Source organism: Tamandua tetradactyla, chromosome 4 (genome assembly GCF_023851605.1).
Source record: "Tamandua tetradactyla isolate mTamTet1 chromosome 4, mTamTet1.pri, whole genome shotgun sequence".
Lineage (NCBI taxonomy): Eukaryota > Metazoa > Chordata > Mammalia > Pilosa > Myrmecophagidae > Tamandua > Tamandua tetradactyla.
In genome coordinates this window covers 25,270,101-25,291,913 of record NC_135330.1, presented here as the reverse complement: position 1 = coordinate 25,291,913, position 21,813 = coordinate 25,270,101, and the positions used below count along the sequence as shown (strand labels likewise).

The 21,813-nt window shown below is 35.1% G+C and overlaps 1 protein-coding gene across 11 annotated transcripts in view; it reads right to left on the bottom strand.

Moving 5' to 3' along the window:
* Positions 1-21,813, bottom strand: part of PRRC2C (proline rich coiled-coil 2C) — a 97,506-nt gene that overhangs the window by 57,084 nt on the left and 18,609 nt on the right. For 7 of the 11 annotated variants that reach the window (XM_077156952.1, XM_077156957.1, XM_077156960.1 and 4 more), the window contains exons 2-11: positions 14,176-14,342; positions 13,380-13,557; positions 11,929-12,038; positions 10,747-10,872; positions 9,452-9,675; positions 6,685-6,767; positions 5,472-5,605; positions 5,304-5,391; positions 4,438-4,582; positions 2,139-2,192 (exon numbers count right to left, since the gene is read on the bottom strand). In XM_077156952.1, the coding sequence (XP_077013067.1) occupies positions 2,139-2,192; positions 4,438-4,582; positions 5,304-5,391; positions 5,472-5,605; positions 6,685-6,767; positions 9,452-9,675; positions 10,747-10,872; positions 11,929-12,038; positions 13,380-13,557; positions 14,176-14,287 (1,254 nt within the window). In that variant the 5' untranslated portion in view covers positions 14,288-14,342. The remainder of the gene's footprint in view (positions 1-2,138; positions 2,193-4,437; positions 4,583-5,303; positions 5,392-5,471; positions 5,606-6,684; positions 6,768-9,451; positions 9,676-10,746; positions 10,873-11,928; positions 12,039-13,379; positions 13,558-14,175; positions 14,343-21,813) is intronic. The other 4 variants (XM_077156953.1, XM_077156956.1, XM_077156959.1 and 1 more) reach the window with 2 other exon arrangements.

Sequence of the window (21,813 nt, the reverse complement as noted above, 5' to 3'; positions counted from 1 at the left end):
ACAAGGATGTCACAGACAAAGACTTTTAAAAAATGTTAGGCCCATATATGCTCAAACAGCTAAAGGAAAAATGGACAAAGACCTAATGGAAATCAGGATAATGACAGAAAACATAAGTATCAATAGCAATAGAAATTACAAAAAGGAACAAAACAGAGCCAAAGACCATGGTTGAAGAAATTTAAAACTCCCTAGAGGGGTTCAACAAGTGGAAGATGGTAAAGGAAAGAATCAGTGAACTTGAAGGAAAGACAATTGATACTCTTCAGTCTGAGAGGCAGAAAAAAGAATGAAGAAAAGTAAACAGAGCTTGAGGAATCTGTGGGACACCATTAAGCATACCAATATATTCATTGTGGGAGTCCAAAAAAGCAGAGAGAATATTCAAAGAAATACTAACTGAAAACTTTCCAAATTTAACTAAAGACATGAATATACACATTCAAGATATTCAATAAACTCCAAAAAGCATAAACACAAATAGACCCATACCATGTATTGTTATAACCAAACTGTCAAATGCCAATATTAAAGAGAGAATTCTGAAAGTTCCAAGAGAGAAGTAACATGTCATGCACAAGGGAGCCTAAATAAAATTAAGTGCCAATTTCTTATCAGAAACCTTGGAGGCAAGAAGGCAACAGTAAGATGACACATTTAAAGGGCAAAAATTGTCAACCAAAAATTCTATATCCAGCAAAACTGTCTTTCAAAAGTGAGAGAGACTAGGGGTTCAAGGGTAGTTCACTGGTAGAAATCTCACCTGCCATGCAGGGGACTCAGGTTTGATTCTCAGCCCATGTACTCCTTTCCTTCCCCCCAGGAAAAATTCAACAAATGGTGCTGCAATAACAGGATAGCCACACAGAAAAAGAATGAAATGTAACCCCCAGCATATGAAAAAAAGAAAGAGAGATTACAAAATTCCCAGATAATAGAAGCTGAGTGAGTTCATCACCACTAGATCAGCTCTATACAAGATACTAAATGGAGTTTTGTAGGTCGAAAGAAAAAGATACTATGTGATAGATCAATGCTGTATGAAGAAATAAAGGCCTCCAGTAAAGGTAATAATATAGATAAATATAAATGCAAAAAGCATTATATTTTTTTATTTGTAATTACACCTTTTAATTTCTATAGGCTCTAAAAGGCAAATACACACATTGTAATGATAAATTAGTGGTTTAGAACTCACTATGTCTAAACATGCAATTTGTGACAAAATCTACCAAAAGATGGGGAATGAAACGGTATAGGAACATAGCTTGTGTATACTGTTGAAGTTAAGTTGGTACCAAAGCAAACTAGATTCTTATAGATTCAGGATATTTTCTTTGTAGTTCCTGTGAGGATGTCAAATTTAAGCCCCACAGGAACTACAAACAAAATACCAGAGAATATGCACGCTCAAAGGCAGAAATGAGAATACAGGTTGCCAGGGTGGGGGCAGAGGGAATGGAAAGTTAATGCATAGTGGAAATAGAGTTTCTGTTTGAGGAAATGGGAAAGTTCTAGTAATGGATGGGGTAAGGGTACCATAATATAGTGAATGTGATAATCCCACGGAATGGTATGTTTGGGAGTGGTTAAGATGGGAAAGTTTATGTTGTGTATGTTTCCACAATAAAAAAATTTTAAAACAAAGAGCAACTAAAGAAACAATGACAATTAGATGTAATACAAGACCCACAAGGGCTCTAGAGCAATGAGGGAGGTGAAAAGATTCAAAAGGACATTACTGGGACATATAAAAACTTGGAATATAGACAGTAAAGCTTTATATCAAAGTTTTCTTGAACTTGATAACCACACTTAAGATGATTTTACAGGTGATTATCTTTGTTCTTAGGAAATACACATGGTAGCATTACGTGTTCAAGAAGCATGATGTATACAAACTAAACTCAAGTGTTTAGGAAACAGACTGATAGATAAATATAGATAGAATGACATAGCAGATGTGTTAAAATTTGTAGATCTAGGGACCTGGGGGGAAGGGCTATGTGGGAATGCTCTGTATTGGCATTGATATTAGTTTTGCAACTGTCTTATAAATTTGAAAGTATCTCAAAGTAAAAGCACACAAATTAAAAAACAAACATATAGACCATAAAATAGTATTCAGTATGACTTACCTGCTGTGCAAGCAATTTTGGAGGTGGTGGCAGGTGTGAAGATGGTCCACGTTCCTATTATAAAAAATAAAATGGACATCAGCTGCATGAAATAAGCCAGAAACAAAAGGATAGACATTGTATGATTTAATTCATATGAAATAACCAGAACATGTAAATTTATAATGACAGAAAGCAGTATATGGGGTGGGGGGGGGAATGAGGAACTGAAGCATAATGGGTACAGGTATTCTGTTTGGGATGCTGGTAAAGTTTTGGTAATAAATGGTGGTGAAAATGTGTGATTAATGCCACTGAACTGTATGCCTGGAAGTGGTTACAACGGGAAATTTTATGTTGTGTATATGATACCATAATTCATAAAGAGAAAGAGACTAATGAGATAATGACAATCAAAAGCAATACATGATCCTGAACCAGATTTAATAATGGAGGAGAAAATGCCCAAAAAGTCATTACTGAGACAACTGAAGAAATTGGAATATAGTCTGTATGCTTTATATCAATGTTAAATTTCTTGCCTGTGCTACATTAAGTAAATATCCTTGTTCTTAGGAAATATACACAGAAACCCCTAAGTGTTAAAAGAGCATGATGTTTGCAACTACTCTCAAATGTTCTGGAGTTAGATATATAATAAATGTGGCAAAATGTTAAAAGTTGGTAACTGGCATCTAGGTAGGGGGTATAATGGAATTTTCCATTTTGTTTTTGTATGATTTTTACAACTTTCCTGTGAGTTTGATATTATTTCAAAATAAAGTTACTGAAAAAGAACTGTTACAAAATAATAAGAAAACTATATATATATAGTTATACACTATATGTATATACATAATTATACACTATATGTATATATATACTATATATACACACACACACATATACACACATATTGTAATTTTTTATGTATTAATTTTCTCAACGAAACCACAAAATCACTAAAAGTAAACCAACTTGGTCCTTTCCTCTTTCTAATAAAACATACAATTGCAAGATAATCTTTTACTTCCTTACAAAGTCTCTCTGCCATTTCAATATGGTTGGAGTCTCGAATAAAGATTGCAAACAACAGAACTTTAGTGTATCAATTCTGGAATGCTAATGTAGGAAATTTGGCTTGGGATGATGTCTCTCACCAAGTTATTAAATTTTATGTATGCAATCATTTATTTTTTCTGGATTTTTTGTCCTAATGGTAAACTAAAAATATGAGATTTAGAAAAATCTCTTAGAAAAGGAGAGGCATCTAAAACATACTGAATTAGACGTGCAATATTCACTTGCTAATATACACACCAGTGTCATTAAAAAAAAATCAGGACAGCAAAGTAACACATATCTCTACTCTTCCATGAAGTAAGGAATTATCACATCTCACTATGCCAGTAAGTAAAAAGTCACGATAAGTCCTTATTAAAAGTTCATTAAGTATATTCTTCAACACACCAGTGCTTTGAGAATAAAATCCAAACTTCCTTTTATAGTATACAAGACTTAACTCGTTCTTACATGGTTTTCTTACCACTCTCCCATATCAAATTACTTAGACTCTCTTGACTGTGCTAAGTGTCCTCCTACATCTCTGCTCTGTACCTGTGCCTACTCTTTGGAACAGCTTTCTTCCCTTGTTTTACTGGCTAATTTCTGTTCCAAGAATTGGCTGAATTCTCTAAAAACTCACTATGTGTCTACCTCTATCACATCACATTACACAATGTATTGTAACTGGTCCTTAATGGGTCTTTCTTCCTTTCAGAGACAGGTTCCTCTATCTCTCTTTTGTATGAACTGAATATACTATGATTCCTTACCAAAAGTAAGTAGACTCTCATGGGAAGGCCTTTCCCATTCCCAGTCTGCAATGCAGTACTCACTACCCTTTACAATTTTAGAAATGAAATCAAGTGTATCTGTCACCCTCCGATGTCCCTTCTTTTGCAATACTCTTCAAAATGAATTTCTTAGACTTCCCTACTCCTGCGTGAAGCTTGTTAGAATACAATTTCACTCATGAAGACTAACCAGGATTTACAAAGTACTCTGTAAACCATAAAGTGCTTCACAGAAATGTTGGTTTTAGTTTGCTGGAAAATAACTTTACACATCTGCTTTGATATGACTAAGCTGTTATAAGAAATAAAAATTAAAACTGTAACAAAAATTATGGTTCTGCTCCACATACATTCAAGAAAAAATATATAGCTCCCTTTTACTAAGACCCTTTCTAATTCAAAGATTACAAGACAATTCATCCATATTATTTGTAATGACAAGGATCTCTGCAACACCAACAAACCTGATTAAATGGAGGTCCTTTCCCATAAGGACCTTTTACTACTGATGGCTGGGCAGGTATCTGAGAAGATGATTTAGTGCTGCAAACTTCATCTGCATCTTTTCGGTTTTCAGAGTTTTCAGAGGCTTTTGAAACTTGATCATCACTGAAGAATCAAAATCCAATGGAAATAAAAAAGCAAAGTGGACTGTATGCATCATAAGTAAATGCACCTTCTCTATACACAAGATATTTATGGTTTGAGAAGAAAAAAATGTATCAAGGAATGAGACACTTTTCTGACCGAGTGTTGCTAATTCATTCACTGAGTAAACATATATTACGTATCTATAATGTCACAGTAACTGAATTTGTCCAGTTTATCATCAGAAGGCATAAAATTCATCACAGTAAGTGTCAAACCTAGACACTCACACTTGCCACACATTCTAGCAAATAAATATATCCCACTATTTTCTATCCTTATTTTCTATCTCTCTTCCTATGAAATTTCATCTCAGTGCAACTGAATGATATGAGAGCTATCATTAATCTGCATTCTAATTTAAATGAAAAAGAAACCAAACTAAGGTATTTTTAAATATGTCCAAACATCTGCTGAGCATTTAAAATATTTTTCTTTTTTTTTAACATGTACATTCTTGAGACACATCAAACTTAAATTCTTTGATTAAGCTATATTGTTTAATCTGGCTCATTAATCATCCTCCAACTCAGTGAAAGTCCTTGGGAGAAGAATGTAGAAACTCTAAGGATAAGGAACAAATGTCTACTAATGAAGCCTTTCTGTATATATGGCTGATGGTGTATCAAGAAATCCATACTGTTACTATTAACAGTAACAAGTAAGAGCTACCACAACTTACCTGCTAATCTCTTTGGGACTACTACTTCCTTGTTCATCATCGTCACTGAAATTCAGTTGTTCTGTATAATCTACTTCCATCTGGGCACCTACATAATTAAGGAAAACTCAGATTGACTGCTTAAGAGTATTTAACAACTAAAAGCATTTAACTAATTTTGTCTCTTACCTGCCCAACCTTCATCAGCTTCAGCATCTAAGTTATCAAATTTATCAAGCTCCTTCAGTTCTGATGCACTAAGGATGGAGGGGCGTTCAGGCTCAGAGGCCCATGAAGGAGGTGGGCCTCTTCCTCGCGGGCCTCTAATGAATGGGAAGTTATAGGGAGAAAAGATAGAAAATGTTAGTAGTAAAATACTAAATTAGGAGAATATTAAAAGATTGCAACTTAGTTTATGCCAACTCAACATTAGTGTTTTTCTATACTGTGGCAGTTTGGAGCATTACGTACCCCCAGAAAAGCCATGTTCTTTTAATCTATTCTTGTGGGTACAGACCTATTGTGGGTGGAACCTTTGATTAGATTGCTTCCATGGAGATGTGACCCAGCCCATTCAAGGCAAAGTCTTAACCCCCTTGCTAGAGTCCTTTATGAGAGGATAAAAGACAGATGAAACTCAGTGAGCAAAGAGAAGCTTTGGGAGAAACAAGTAAGACCCCAAAGGAGCTGAGAGAGAAAGCCATCGAAACCAGAATCCAGGAGAGAAGGACCAGCAGATGTCACCATGTGCCTTCCCATGTGGTAGAGAAACACTGGATGCCTTAATTTGGACATTTTCATGGCTTTAGAACTGTAAAATTGTGACCTAATAATTCCCACTGAAAAATTCAGCCCATTTCTGGTATACTGAATTCTGGCAGCATTAGCAAACAAACATATACCAAGATATAAAAAAAAAAAAAAAAAAAATTGAACTTGATTTGTACAAATAAATTATAATATTTATACATAGTCAATATATAATACAATTCCTATGCAATATTTAATAGTTGGCAGGGCTTTTTAATTATCAACCATTTAAAATAAAATTTTGCATGCTGAAGAGTAACAATGTGATCAAAATTAACCTCTAAATATAGAATCATAAGATAAACCATAAAGCAGAAAAAAAAAAAAGATTGGGAAGTCATTATCGTCACTGAAGTAAGAAGGGATAAACAAGTCTCACAAAATTACAAGGCCATGATTTCAGTTTCCAGAATTTTATGTCAATGTAAAATCTTAAGAACAAAATATTTTTGTTCTTCTCATAAGACTTAGCCAATCATTTGTTAATAGGTATTGTACTTTGAAGACAGAAAATGAATCGATAACTACAATCCACTCAATCACCAGAAAATCTTAATGAGCATATATATGCCTTGCAGACTTGCAGTCTTACTTGTTTGTTTCAGATAAAGAAGGTGGGAACCTCATGGGACCATGTAGAGGAGGATATGCCATTCTAGGATACTGTTGAAACATCTGGATAAAGGGAACAAAAGTGTTTTGATAAATTTAGGAATCCAGTTATAAAATAAAAATCAAACTGACTCAGTCTGAAATTATAAATATAAGCTATTAAAATAAATGGTACTATTAATAATTAATTTTATTTGCTGGTTGGGCTCAACATTAATCCTCAATAACAAGTCATTTACAAGACTACTGCCTCCACCAAGTTTTTACAAATAGAGATAATAACTAAGGTACATCATATGAAGAACTTGCTATCCCATTAACAAAATTGCCTAAAAATGATTGTGTATTGATGTGAAAACCAAAAAGAAAGCACACACACCCCTCAGAAAACTGCAAAACCTTAATCAAGTTAGAATACTTGAAAGGCAAATAATGAGACTTTACCTTAAAGTAAGAGTATACTAAGCAGGGACAGATTAGTCGATACAAAGGAAATCAGTTCAAATCAGAGTAAGAGATAGTCCATAATTCAAGACGGGAGGAGTAGGAGGTTGGCAGGGAGCTACCTAGAATTGTTCTATGGGCAGGGCCTACATGGATTCTGAGTCAGTGTGATCTGTCAGTGTAATATGGGTTTTACTTGTTCATGAACAACTATAAACTGAGACCAAGCAGTTCCCTTGACTTTGAGAAGCTAAATTCAGAGGAGGAAATAAAATAGATTATCAAGACAAATAATAATACCAAGGGATACGGAAAGAAAGAAGTGTCAAGGCGTTCTTTATCTTTTACTATTATTTGCTTGATATATAGGCCAAATTATGTAAATAATATGAAACAGTATTACCTTCAATATATAATTTGTATCCTGAAATAGAAGAGATTAGTTTTTCTAAAAAAAAAAAAAACTGTGTTAGATGAGAAAATTACCTTATACTTGAAGAAAGGCTATATTTAGATGATCATGCTTTCTACATTAGAAATTTCTCCCAAGTAGGGTTAGAGCAAAGTTAATTAAGTTAGGCAGCAGCTGAAATTCAACTGGGGAAGCTGTCTCTTTGGGGAATTAACCTGGAGAATTTCCAGTTGCATCATAATTCTGTACTGAAATCAGTAATACACTATTGGAGGCAAATATGCTTTACTAAAAATGTGTTGAATTCTTCTCATCATTCAAACATAAAAGGCTTTATTAAATACTTAAAATTTAGGAATTTGCCACAAAATTACTTTAGAAAGAATTTTTAGATTCTCAATATATGGCAGTGTTAGAGTTCTAACTTTTTTTTAAAGTAGTAGAACACTTCATTCAAATAAAATTATTCAGGCAATTGGGAACAAAGCCCACTTGAATTTCTCTATTATACTCCATCTCACTCCACCTCTACATATGGAAGTTCAGGGGTCTAAGTAAGCACAATCTGAAAATCACTAAGGTGATTTGGGGTATAAAGCATTTTGCAAGGCCAGATTAGCGTAATGCTGATTTTTAACAAGTACTTTAAAAAACTCCTACTTCAGGATGTTAAAAAAGTAGTAATACAAGGAATAGAAAATAATATTTAGAATGTGAAAACAGGATTTAAACCACAAACAAGATAAATATATGATCTAGATGCTTCTTGTCTATATGATTACTAGTCTTCTGAAAAATATAAATTTGTTTACCCTTGCCATGTAACTTCACAGTAGGCTGAAGGCATACAAATGAATGAGAGCATTGAATTGAAATACTAATTTATAGGAAATATAGAGGTGTGAAGAACGTACTAAATCAAAAGATTGAAAATCGGCAAAAATAAGAAACTCCACAGGATAACAAATAAACTCCAAAATAATAATAAAAATCATCATCATCATCATAATAATAATAGATCAGCAGAAGTACCCAAAGATAAGATTCTTTGGAGATATAAGCTATCTCAGCAAACTGACATTATGTGGATGCTAATTATAAGACAATCAGAGAAACTGGAATGCTGGTTTGATACTTGAAAATATTAAGGAAATGGTTCTCTTTTTAGGTGTGAAGACTAAAAAAACAGGACAGAAAATCCACAAAGCTACTATCATTTAAAAATACAACCTAAAATATTTACAGATGAAATAATATTTCTTGAGATATGCTGTAGTAATGTGAAATGATGGAAAATAGTCAAAATAATATTGACCTCAAATTGAATAACTGTTGAAGCTGGATGGTAGATATGGGGAGGAGTGGTTGTGTTATACTATTATCTCTATTCTTGAAAATGTTTGAAATTTCCCAATATGAAAAATTAAGAAAAAAATAAAAAAGTACACTATTCTTAACCTTTTTTTGTTCTGTGGATGCCCCTTTTGTCAGAGTCTATGGACTCTTCTCAAAAAAATGAATAATCTAAAATACATAAGGTAACAAAAGAAAACAATTATACTAAAATCCTGTTACCACAATATTTAAAAAAAGAAATTTGTAATAAGGTAATGTATGTGCTTCTATATTAGGTCATGAAATAGTAAGTGGGTTTACCCATGGATCTAGTAAACTAATACCTTTCAAGTGATGTTGGGTATAAACCACATTTTGTGATATCTACAATGTAACATGCCATGAAAATTCTTTTCAATTATAAAGTCATAGGTACTGGTGATACTGCTGTAATTTGTTACCTACCAAAGAAAATGTTAATTAACCCACTCCAAATCTCTCCTTGGACCTCAGGTTGAGAACATCTTAACTTGCCAGCTTACTTAACAATACTCACATAAGGAGGCATCATAGCTCTATACTGGGAAGCAAGTGCAGGTTGCTGTCCATTCAGTTTAGCCTGTGGTGGACCACAAGCTATCCTCTTTTCCACAACTTTGAGGATATCATTTTGTTCTGATGTTCCAGCTGTGTTCTCATCCTGGCCAGAGAGCTTTTCATCTTGATCAGATGGAGAAGGTGAGCCAACAGACTTTCCACCGTCTCTCCAACAAGCAACATCTGGATGAAAGAGAACCGAAAGAAAAAAAAAAAGAAAATGGAACAGAGTGAAATCAAAGCGGGCACATTTCAAGAAAATGTAAGCAAGCAAGCAGTGTGAAGGGGCAGTGGAAGTCTAAGCTAGGCCCTACTGCTTTCTAATGCTTTCAAGGTGTTTAGGGTATCCAGAACAGTGGTCCCCAAAGCTGAGAGCGTATACCTGAGGGTGCCAACACACACAGGCAAATACTGGGGTAGGGAAAGAAAATATTACAACTTCTCTCTTAAGCTTCATCAATATTTGATATAAAGATTAAAACCACTGTACTCACTTGGTTCACATGTCAGATGGTCATGTTTCAGGTAAAATACCTGAGGTTTCCTGGGTTGAAGAACCCAGGAGGGTTGACAGTAATACTTTCCAGCTTACTAATGCTAGTTAGATGTACTCAGGTAAGCAGATTTAGTAATTATATTACTTAATCAAATAAGAGATGTGGTTTGCAAGGAAACCCTGTGTGGTAGTTAGCTTTCATGAGGGCCCCTGACAATATCTCCTGGTATTCACACCCTGTGTAGCCTCCTCCCAGTGTTCCAAAACTGTTCTGTTAGCCCAAAAAATATGGCAGAAATGATGGCATGTGTCTTCCAAGATTAGGTAATAAATAAAAGACTTCAGGCTTACATCTTGAGTGGAGAATATATGTCCGTCTCTCTCCTGTCACTTAGTTTGGGTAAACCAAATTGTGAACAGTCCTACTAAGAGGCCTACACATGAGTGAGCCTGGAATTGCATCCTCCAGCCCAAGCCAAGTCCATATCAGATGAGGCAAGATTATGACAGTTCCTGAGTCAGAATCCCTAGCTATGCCACTCCTGGATTTCTGACTCTCAGGTACTGTGTATGATCAGAAATTCAGCTCAGTTTTTTTTTTTTTTTTTTTTTAAACCACCAAGTCTGGTATGCAGCAACAGATAACTAATACCTCTGGTGAAAACACAACTGAATAATAAAATAGTAGACCAGACATTTATTTTTATATTAACTCATCAGTAACATTACAATGATCAAAACATAAAAAGTATTCTTACTTGGTGGACGTAAACTGGGTCCAGGTCCATAGTTGTCATCATTTGCTTCCTTTTCTTTTTTTTCCTGATCTCCAGCTGCCTGGAGGCTGGGAAATTCTTGCTGAAAATGACTATTCACTTGGATTCCTACAGATTTTTAAAAATATATTAAATGTAACTATAATACCGAAGATAATCCAAATAACCCTCCCAGGAATAGAGCTCACTACCTTTTTTCTTTAATACTCTGCTCTTCAATAATGACTGTTCATATGCAGAAAACTTTTTAATTTTTTAATTTAACCATTGAAAAGTTAATGAACAGCCACGAGGAGATAAAAAACCAAGAAAGGAATCTGCCAGCTACTGGTCCACAGAACTCATTTAAGATGATCAGACAAGTAAGGAGTTTCACTTCTGTTTTTCCTTATGACTTCCTTATATTAGAGGAAAAAAAAAACCTCAGATTCTTTTGCTAATAACTGAAAGAATGAGTTCAAGTCATTCTGTCAAAACAGAATTTGTGAGTGAACACTGCAAGTATCAAGATGAGGTTACAATATGTTCATGAACTTTCCCTTAATTTTCCTGAGACTGATTACACCTCACTATTTGCCCTAAACCCATATATCTACCTGCCTGCTATATATTTATAGTTCTATAAATCCAAAGAGCTAATCTGATTGGTTTGAGGGCCTAGAGTAGTTCTTCCACAGAATGTTTTATTAATGGTACCTATTTTGCCAGGTGAGAAAACTAAATTATGTCAGAGATTCCATCATTTCTTGGAGGAGGAGGGGAAAGGAATGAATTATAGCCTCTCTGCATTATGGCTATTCTTTAGCTTTTCTCCACCCAGGAAATCAGAGGCAGCAAGTCTGAAACAAGAGAGGATAATATGCTCTCTAACAATAAATACAATGCTTTGGTACTTCTATGTCTCAAAGAGGTAAGGTACAGGTTTATCTAGACATGTACAACCAGAGTGTATCAGTATGAAAGAGCATTAATTTTTATTAAACCGTATAAATAACTCCTACATGGGTCCTGATACTAAAACTTAACTAGCCTAAGAGATTAACAAAGAACTCTTTTAGAGTCTGAGTATGTTCTCAAAATATGACAGATTCACACCTTATCTCCTACGTGACTGCTCAATAACTATCCAAGCCTAACCAGTTTCTCCAGCTTATGTCCACTTACCATCTCCTTGCCCACCTTGCTTGTTATTGGCCCATGATTTGGGAACAGGTGGTACTTCTGGGTGAGCTGCAACCCCAGGTTTTGGCTGTGCTGGAGGCACTTCTGGTGTTCTTAAAAAAAAATACAAATCCATTAGTTCAGATATTATATATCTAAATAACATAAAATAAAAATTATACCTAAGGTAAATTTGTGTAAAAAAAAAAAGTATTTTGGCCACGTATTACTCATAAATACATCTCCCACAAATGCTTTTCTTCTGTAGAGTCTAGATATATATCTAAGAATGACAGCTACCAAGTAAAAGATAGATTTTCTTTCTTCCCACTTTATTAAAACAAAACAAAAAACCCTTTATTGAATTTAGGTATAAGAAAACACTTTTAAACCAGTGAACATTTATAATTAGAAATAATAGTGTATGCATATACATACAGTCTGGACTGGTGGAATTAGCCTTAGGCAAATAAATCTAAGCAACCTATCTATTTAACAGTCAACAGGTTTATCACTGTACTTATTACTGTTATTCAAAGAAGTAACTGTAACCTACTTGTTCCCTTCCATGAGTAAAAGGTATTTAAAAAGGCCCTACAGTTTTATTCATTCCAGGTAATAAGGTAGTGCTTAGAAATGAAAAGGTAGTTAACAGACTTAAGAAATGCAATTATTTCTGGTATATTCACATCTATAATTTACTTGATATTATAAAATAATTCTACAAAAACAAACAAGCAGAGAACAATAAGTCTTCAATAAGAAGTTTTTACACAAGCAATCAAATTTATTATATAAAGTTCCCCAAGGAGAAACAGAGAAATTTGATAAGATTAAGTATCCAATGGCTAAACTTATTTTTTTAATTATTACTATGTAATCTGATCATTCAATTAACTAAGAGCCCAGCCTGACACATAGAAAGTATTCAATTAAATATTTGTTGAATGAATGATGATTAAGAGAGATACTATTAATTCTATCCCAGGTTTCTTGCTGTTTATTTATTCAACAAATGTAATCTAAGCACCTATATGTATCAGGCATAGTTTCAATGCTGGAAATATAGTAGTGATTAAAAATCCTTGTCATCATGGAGCTTATTTAACATAATCAACTCCTAATCATATTAGAAAAAGAATGCCTTATTTTAGGGGTTGAGGGAGGGATTGGAAGAATGTAGCAAGGGAACCTGACCAAAGCTATGATACAAGAAAAATTGTGATTATCAATTCTGTTATCTGTTCTATCTTAACAAATGGAAATACTGCCACTAAATCCACTCGTGTGGAAAAAAATTAAAAGTAGACTATAAAAAAAAGTAGACTATATAATCAAAGACTTTAAAGGACATGAGATATGTAATATACTTGGCACAATGCCTCGTACACAGCAGGCACTCAAACATAAATTCCCTTAAAAAAAAAGGAGAATGATTTAATTCTTTGGCTCACTTTTCTTCTTCATGCTGATCTTGTTTTGATGCCCATCCAGTGCCATCTTTAGGTACAATGTTCACATTAGGATCGTTGCCTTTATTTTCTGCTTTGAGACTTGGAAGATTAGCTGGTGGAGGCATACGCCGTGAAATACCAACTTTTCCAAGACTTTGTAGTCCATGTCGAGCTGCAACTAAAGATCAATAACATCAATTTTCTAAGAACATCTATTATATTATACAGTTTATCTTCAAACAATACACCCATTATTTCCTAATATTTTAAGGTAAGAAAATTTAAGCTAAGCTAAGCTTAAATTTGCAAAGTAGTCCAATACAGAAATGTTAAACAATATCAAGCTAAAGAGCATATACTTTAAAAATTCTAATGATGCAACCAAATACATTACAGAAAAGAAAACATTGATAGTGTTGGGTCTGAAATTTTTTCAGGGAATTTATTTCAAGTTCAAAATTAGAATGTTTTATGCTCTGCTCATAATGGATACTGCTAATATATCATACATGATCCAGTTTTCACTTTCCCTGTATACAATGGGTTCAAGATACTCAAATTAAAAACAAAGGACTTTATTCCATAATAAAAGCAATGGTAACAGCCTACTATATAGCTCTATGCCCAGCTGCCTCACTGACCTGTTACATTTAGAACCATATACTTTTATTTTCTGCTATCTGTCAAAGAACAGGGAAAAATAAAATCTACAGTAGCAGTTTGTTGTATGATTTACTATAACAAAACCAAATCATAAGAAAAATGAAAACTATATGCGCTACTTGATTTTACTCACCTGTGGTTTTCTGAGTTTCTAATGATTTACCCTTGTAAGTATTAAATAAACTGAGTGTTGCATACTTTTTCCCATCCTTTGCTTTTGTGCTCTGGCCTGACTTCTCCGACATTTCGGTGGAAACTCATCGAGTCCAAAAACCTCCTGCCACTCCCCTTAAAACGTGTCTTTAAGATGCACATAAAAAAAGAAAATAAGAAGGAAGATTTTAGAATGTATTAATTGACAACAAAGTTGCAGTAAATGCAAATGTTCACAGGAAAGCTGAAAATAAAAACTGAGAAATTAAGAAATCATCAACAATCATATCAACGATAATTTCATAGACCAGCTTAATGCTATCAAAATCAACTAATGCATGACAAAATTAATCACTATATAATCACTATGCACTGGAGAATATATGTATATTTATGGTTTGTAATTACATAACTATAGCATAGAGAATGAAGATAATAATCTTCATATATAGTCAATCTGTGGAGCCTGCCCACTTAATAAACAAATTTCAATAGGCTTGAGATGACTGGCAACACCAGCCTATATATACATATATGTGGAATCCAAATATGATACAAGAATAACAAATTCCATACCCGTGAATTCAGTCAGTATGCACCCAACACAACTTTAATTTACACAGTTTAGAATAGAAAAAAACACTTTATTTTCTCTACAGTCCACAAAAAGTAGAACATTTCCTCATAAACACAAAGTATATTAAAAAATAACAGTTCATGACTATGGATTAAATTTTCAAGAAATAGGGTGCATTTGTCTGAAAAAGTTCCTGTATATATGAGGCATTATCAGAAATAAATAGTATTTTAATAAGCATTCATTTATAAATAAAAATATTTTAATGTACCCTAATCATGAAAATGTACCCTATCTAGAGCCTATAAATAGACACCAGGTCTCATACTGTTTTTCTTCATTTAATGTGAAGGTGTATCAACCTAAGGGATTTCTGAGGGATAGACAAAAACAGAGCAGAAGGTGGCAAGTTATACTATAAAAACCACTGGCAGGTAAGGAAGACATTATCTTTATTTTAGAACCTCATCTACATTTTGAGACCAAAGGAAGAAAGGTTTATTTTGTCTGGAACCTAAATTTCTGTAGCACATAATCTAACTCAACCTGTCTGGATGGATCATTTAAACAATGGAAACACAGTGAGCCCAGAAAAAGAATGAGCACCTTAAGGACACAAACAGACAATTTGCACACCAATGTTTATAGCAGCATTATTTACAATTGCAAAGAGATGGAAACAGCGAAAATGTCCACCAGCAGACGAGTGTCTAAACAAACTGTGGTACATACATACGATGGACTATTATGCAGCTGTAAGATAGAATAAAGTTATGAAGTATGTAACAACATGGATGGACCTTGAGGACATTATGCCGAGTAAGATTAGCCAAAAACAAAAGGACAAATACTGTATGGTCTCACTGACATGAACCGACATTAGTGAATAAACTTGGAATATTTCGTTGGTAACAGAGACCATGAGGAGACAGAAATAGGGTAAGACATTTGGTAACTGGAGCTGAAGGGATACAGATTGTGCAACAGGACTGAATATAAAAACTCAGAAATGGACAGCACGATACAACCTAACTGTAACATAATTATGTTAAGACACTGAATGAAGCTGAATGTGAGAATGATAGAGGGTGAGGGCTGGGAGCATAAATGAAATCAGAAAGAAAGACAGATGATAAAGATTGAGATGGTATAATCTAGGAATGCCTAGAGTATATAATGATAGAAACTAAATGTACAAATTTAAAAAATGTTTTCACATGAGGAAGAACAAAGGAATGTCATTACTGCAGGGTGTTAAAAATAGATGGTAATTAATATTTAAAATTTCAACTTATGTGTGAGACTAAAGCAAAAAATGTTAATTTGGTACAAAATTTATATTTTGACGAGTGCATTTCCTAATATAACTTATGTAGACAGCTTGACTGAACACCATAAGTACTTGGAACCTTGGGTAGGACATGAGATTTGGTTGATTTGTCCAGAGTGATGCCCCAATGAATCCCAGAGTGATTTGATCAGTGTGGAAAGGTGTTTGCAGGGTCCACTTCGGGGAGTGGTGAGAACAGGGAAAGATTCAACTTCCCCAAGTTGAGTTCTTGGTGTTCTCGCAGGCAGTGTGGACAACCAAAGCTATAGGCTGAGCCCCCAGTCTTGGGGTTTGTTCATATGAAACTTGGCCCCGCAGGGGATAGGTCAAGTTTACTTAAAATTGGGCCTGGGAGTCACCCCCAAGGGAGCCTCATTTGTTGCTCGGATGTGGCCTCTCTCTACAGCCAAAACAACAAGCAAACTCACCACCCTCCCCCTGTCTACATGACTGCCAGGGGTGTGGACCTTCCTGGCAATGTGGGTCAGAAATCCTAGAATGAGCTGAGACTCAGCATCAAGGGATTGAGAAAAACCCTAGAATGAGCTGGGACTCAGCATCAGGGGATTGAGGGAACCTTCTCGGCCGGGGCGGGGGTGAAGTGAGACAAAGTGTTGGTGGCTGGGACATTCGGGTAGGGTTGGGAGGTTATCCTGGAGGTTGTTCTTGTGCATTAAGTAGATATCATCTTGTTATTCAAGATGTAGTGGAGAGGCTGGAGGGAACTGCCTGAGGATGTGGAGCTGTGTTGCGATAGCCATGTTTCTTGATGATGACTGAATGGTGATGTGGCTTTCGCAGTGTGACTGTGTGATTGTGGGGACCTTGTGTCTGATGCTCGTTTTATCTACCTTGTCAACAGACGAGTAGAATATGTGGAATTAGAATGGGTAATGGGGGGAACAAATGTTAAAATAAATTTAATTTGAAATGCTGGTGACTGGTGATGGGGAGGGGTAGGGGGTATGGAATGTATACATTTTTTTTCTGTTTTCATTTTGTTTCTTTTTCTGAATAGATGCAAAGGCTCCAAGAAGTGAGTATGGTGATGAATATGCCACTATGTGATGATATTGTGAATTACTGATTATATATGCAGAACGGAATGATCAAAATAGGAATGTTTGTATTTGCTTTGTGTTTTTTGGTATTTAAAAAAATTAAAACAAAACAAATTATCACTTGTAAAACCTAAATAGGTCACAAAGATTAAAATAATAGAGCAAGGAAAAAAAAAAGAATGAGGGTCTTTAATTCTGTATAGCTTAATGTAATGTACGGATACATCCCAGAGTATAATAAGCAGATAATCAAACAGTACTGGCAAAGTCCCCAGGGTCAGAAGTAAAAATATGGACCTATTTAACTTTATCACCAGGGAAACCCGATACTGTGTCAAACATTAGGGACACCCAAATCAATAGGCCAAGCTCTTGATCTTAAGGCTTGCTCTTGTGAAGCTTATGTATGTAGCGGAGAAGCTTAGCTTACCCATAGTTATGCTTAAGAGTTACTTCAGGAGGGCCTCTTTTGTTGCTCAAATGTGGCCTCTCTCTCTTTCTCTCTCTAAGCCCAACTCTGTAAACGAAACCATTGCCCCCCATATCCTATGTGGAACATGACATCCAGAGGTGAAAGTCTCCCTGGCAGTGTGGGAGATGAACCCCAGGGATGAGGTTGGTCCTGGTACCTTGGAATCAACAATGCCATGCTGACCAAAAGGGGAAAAAGAAGTATAACGAATAAGGTATCAGTGGCTAAGTCAAATAGAATCAAGAGGCTACGCTCAAAGTCACTCTAAGCAAGCTTCAGTTAGACACTGCTATCTATCATAACTTGCCAAACTCCAACCAAAACCATTTCTGCCAATCCTGAAGAACACCTAGGGTATTTAAGTTTCTATACAAAGGTTACATGCACTAGGGTAACTTTCCAGAAACCTCCAACCTCCAGATGGGTCCCTGGACCAGATAAATCCTGAACTGCAGAGGGGCCAGCATTTCCAGAACATCAACTAGTTTCATTCCCCTATCCCATATTACTGATAGTCCCTTCCAACATGAAAAAGTTAGAATGGGCATAGCCAAAATGCCCCTAAAGAATGGGAGAAAGATCAAAGGTGATAGTAGAATTTGTATACAGAGACGGTAGGGTTTAAAAAATGAGTATGACTGCTGAACCATTAGATTGATATTGCTTTTAGTCTCGAGTATCTTAGTACAGCTAGAAGTTGAAACCTATATCAAACTTTTTTGGTAACCTATTGTAACCCATACCAAACTGAAATCTGTTCTAAAACTAACTGGTGCGATGTGCTTTGAAATTATTGCTTTTTTGTTTATATGTTATTTTTCACAAAAAAGAAAAAACAAGTTGATTGTGATGATAAGGAAGAGCTATATGATGATATTGTGAACCACTGATTGTACACTTTGGATGATTACATGGTGTGCCAGTTTGAAGATATTATGTACCCCAGAAAAGTTATGTTTTAATCCTAATTTCATCTTGTGGAGGCAGCTGTTTCTTTTCATCCTGATTCAATACTGTAGGTTGGAATCTTTAGATTAGATATTCTCCAGGGTGATGTGACACACCCAGTTGTGGATATCACCTTTTTTTTTTGGCGCAATATGGCCAGGTCACAATTCATTCTTTTTCCATGTGAGTATCCCCTTATTGCAGCATCATTTGTTGAATTTGTTTGTTTGGGAAATGCATGTGACTGGAATCCAACCCAACCCGGGTCTCCCACATGGGCAGCGAGAATTCTACCACTGAACTACCCTTACACTCCTGGTACTGACTTTTGATTAGACAGAGATGTGCCTCTACCCATTCCAGTTGAATCTTGTTCAGTTTACTAGAATCCTTTAAATGAGGAACCATTTTGGAAAGAGTCAGAAAGAACAGAGCTTAGGGAAACGACAGGCGCATCAGAGCCAACAGAAACTTCACAGCAGAGCTGACCCAGAGGCGGACAGGTGGAGAACAGAGACACAGATATTTGGAGATGCTTGGAGCCCAGCAGACCTTACAATGAAATGTTAAGCAAGCCAGAACCTGGAGAGAGCCAAGGGAAGCTAAGAGATGAAAGCCAGCCCTGGAGAAGTAAAGTGAGGAACCTTCACAGGAACATAGGTTAAAAGCAACAGAGCCAGGACTAAGGGTCCAGTGTGTCTTCCCAGCTGACAGAGGTGTTGTAGGTGCATTGGCCTTCTTTGAATTAAAGTACCTTTCCTTGGATGCCTTATTTGGACATTCTACAGGCTTAGAACTGTAAACTTGTAACTTATTAAATTCCTTTTTTAAAAAGCCGTTACAGTTTGGTATATCATATTCTGGCAGTTTGCAAACTAACACAAATGGCATATGAACATATAATATGTATCAATAAAAATAAATAATATAAAAAAATTACCAGCAGTACTAAAAGGCACTGAGAACTGAAGTAAAGGAGTTAAAGAATGTAGAGAATAGATAAACCATACAAAAAAGGAAACAATGAAAGTTTAGGAAAGTCTGTATAGACTCTACCATTACAAAAAGCATTTCATCTATTGGTTGAAGTTTTACATTTGTCAACTGCAGAATCAGCATCACAGAGAGATGTGACTTTATAAGCCTATTAGCTGTCATATTCAACATCTGTGTAGCTACATAAAAATTTTTCAATCGTTTTCATATCATTTCATTTCAGTTGAATAGTCCTTATGATGTACATAGTAAAAAAAGAGAAAGCAACATCATGATAAGGGACCTCCATTCCACTTCCTAGAAGTGAACCTACAGGTCTACCTACATCTATTCCCAAACTTTCCTTCCTCCACCTATACCTTCAAAGGATTCTCAGTAGGATCTGGAAACTTGTTAGCAATGCAAATTCTCAGGTCCCACACAGGACTTATAGAGTCAAAACTGGGGGTGGGGCCCAGCACTCCGTGTTTTTGCAAGTCCTCTAAGTGATTCTGATGCCCACACAAGTTTAAAATCCAATGATTACATTAAAAGCAACTGTTATTGACCCAGGCTACACATTAAAATCACCAGGGGATTTAAAATCACCTGTGTGTACGTGTCAGCAGGGGTGGGGTAGTGGTTGGGTATTAATTCTTATTTTTAAAAAGCTTCCTAGGTGATTTTATTATGCAAATAGTCTTGAAAATTACCACAATAAAAGGAGTGTATTTTTTTTCTCATTCCATCCAAGACCAATCCTTTCTCTGTGCTTTTTATCCTATCCCTTTTCCTTCTAGTTTAAATTGTTCTCTCTAGGAAATATCCACTCCAATGGCTTCAACTACTCAAAAACATTTCTATCTTCGGAACAGAAACCTGCATTCCTGATGAATATCTCCCACTGCCTATTTACATTTTTACATTTCTTGTTTTAAATGTTTCAATTTTACCTAGAACACATACATAAGCTTTCAGAAGCAAGTCTACCAAATATTCTGCCCAGCATAAGGAAAACGGTATAGTTAAAAAAACAAAACTGAGGGCAGTGCGATGGTGGCTCAGTGCCATGCCTGGAGACCTGGGTTCAATTCCCCATACTTGCCCATAAACAGACAAACAAAAAGTTGGGGGAAAAAAACAACACTAAGTCACAATGAAAAAAATACCTAAACATCTGACTAAATATAGGTATGTTAGAGAAAGAATTCAACAAATTAAAGACAAAACTTGAAGAAACCCAAAAAGCCATGAACAGACAATTCAACTAAAGAAACAGCACTATTAAGAAAATGTAGTAAAACATTCAACTTCACAGGCATACAATTAAAAACTAAAATAATATATTCAATTTGTCCCTATCTCATACAAGAACAAACGGCATATTAAATCACAAGAATATAGAATCTCTTGATTCAATACAAGCTGTCAGAGAACACCAGAGGACAGAAAGAATCATAAAATGAACCTTAACCTGGCTTCAATTCCTGTAGCCTGGCTATACAAAAAAAAAAAAAAAAAAAGAACCATAATTTTCCTACCTGAAAGTAAAACAAAAACTTTATTATAAATATAAAATATTTCTAAATATAAACAAAGAACAAGCAATTATCTCTGAAAGCCCCAATATAAGTCCTGTAAGCATTCCTGTAAATATATTCCAAAGTTCATGTTTGAAGTAGTTCTTTAAGGTTCAGAATTCTGTAAAAATAGTTTCTAATGCCACTGTTAATAAATCTATACATATGTGTATATATATATATATATATTGTTCAGTACAAATTCTTTTCCCCAACAAGAGGTAACCAAAGTGTATGCTGGGTCTATTCCCTGAGGAAAGATGGATGGACCAAAAATCAGCTACTCAGAGCAATAGTATAGAAAATAAATTTATGATTTCACAAACTTATGAATCTCTTTTTATTTCACAGTACCTCCTGTATTAAATTAGAACGCTAAATCATAAATACAGATGATTGAAGTGAGGTAAATGCAAACAAAAGAAATCAATCAAAAGCAAGGGAGAAACTGACTTACTGGCCCACTAGTACAAAAAATAATAATGCATTTCTAAAGGCACAGAATTTGTAGCCTTAAAGAATAAAACTGGAAAAAACAATAAGGTCAATTCCACCATAATGGTATGCTGGTTAAGAGGGGCACTTTCAGTTTAAAGCCAAAGTTTAATTCATAATTCAGTCTACTTGCTTTCTGGTTTCTGCTTCTGAAAGGTTTGAGAGGCATCCTCAAACTCA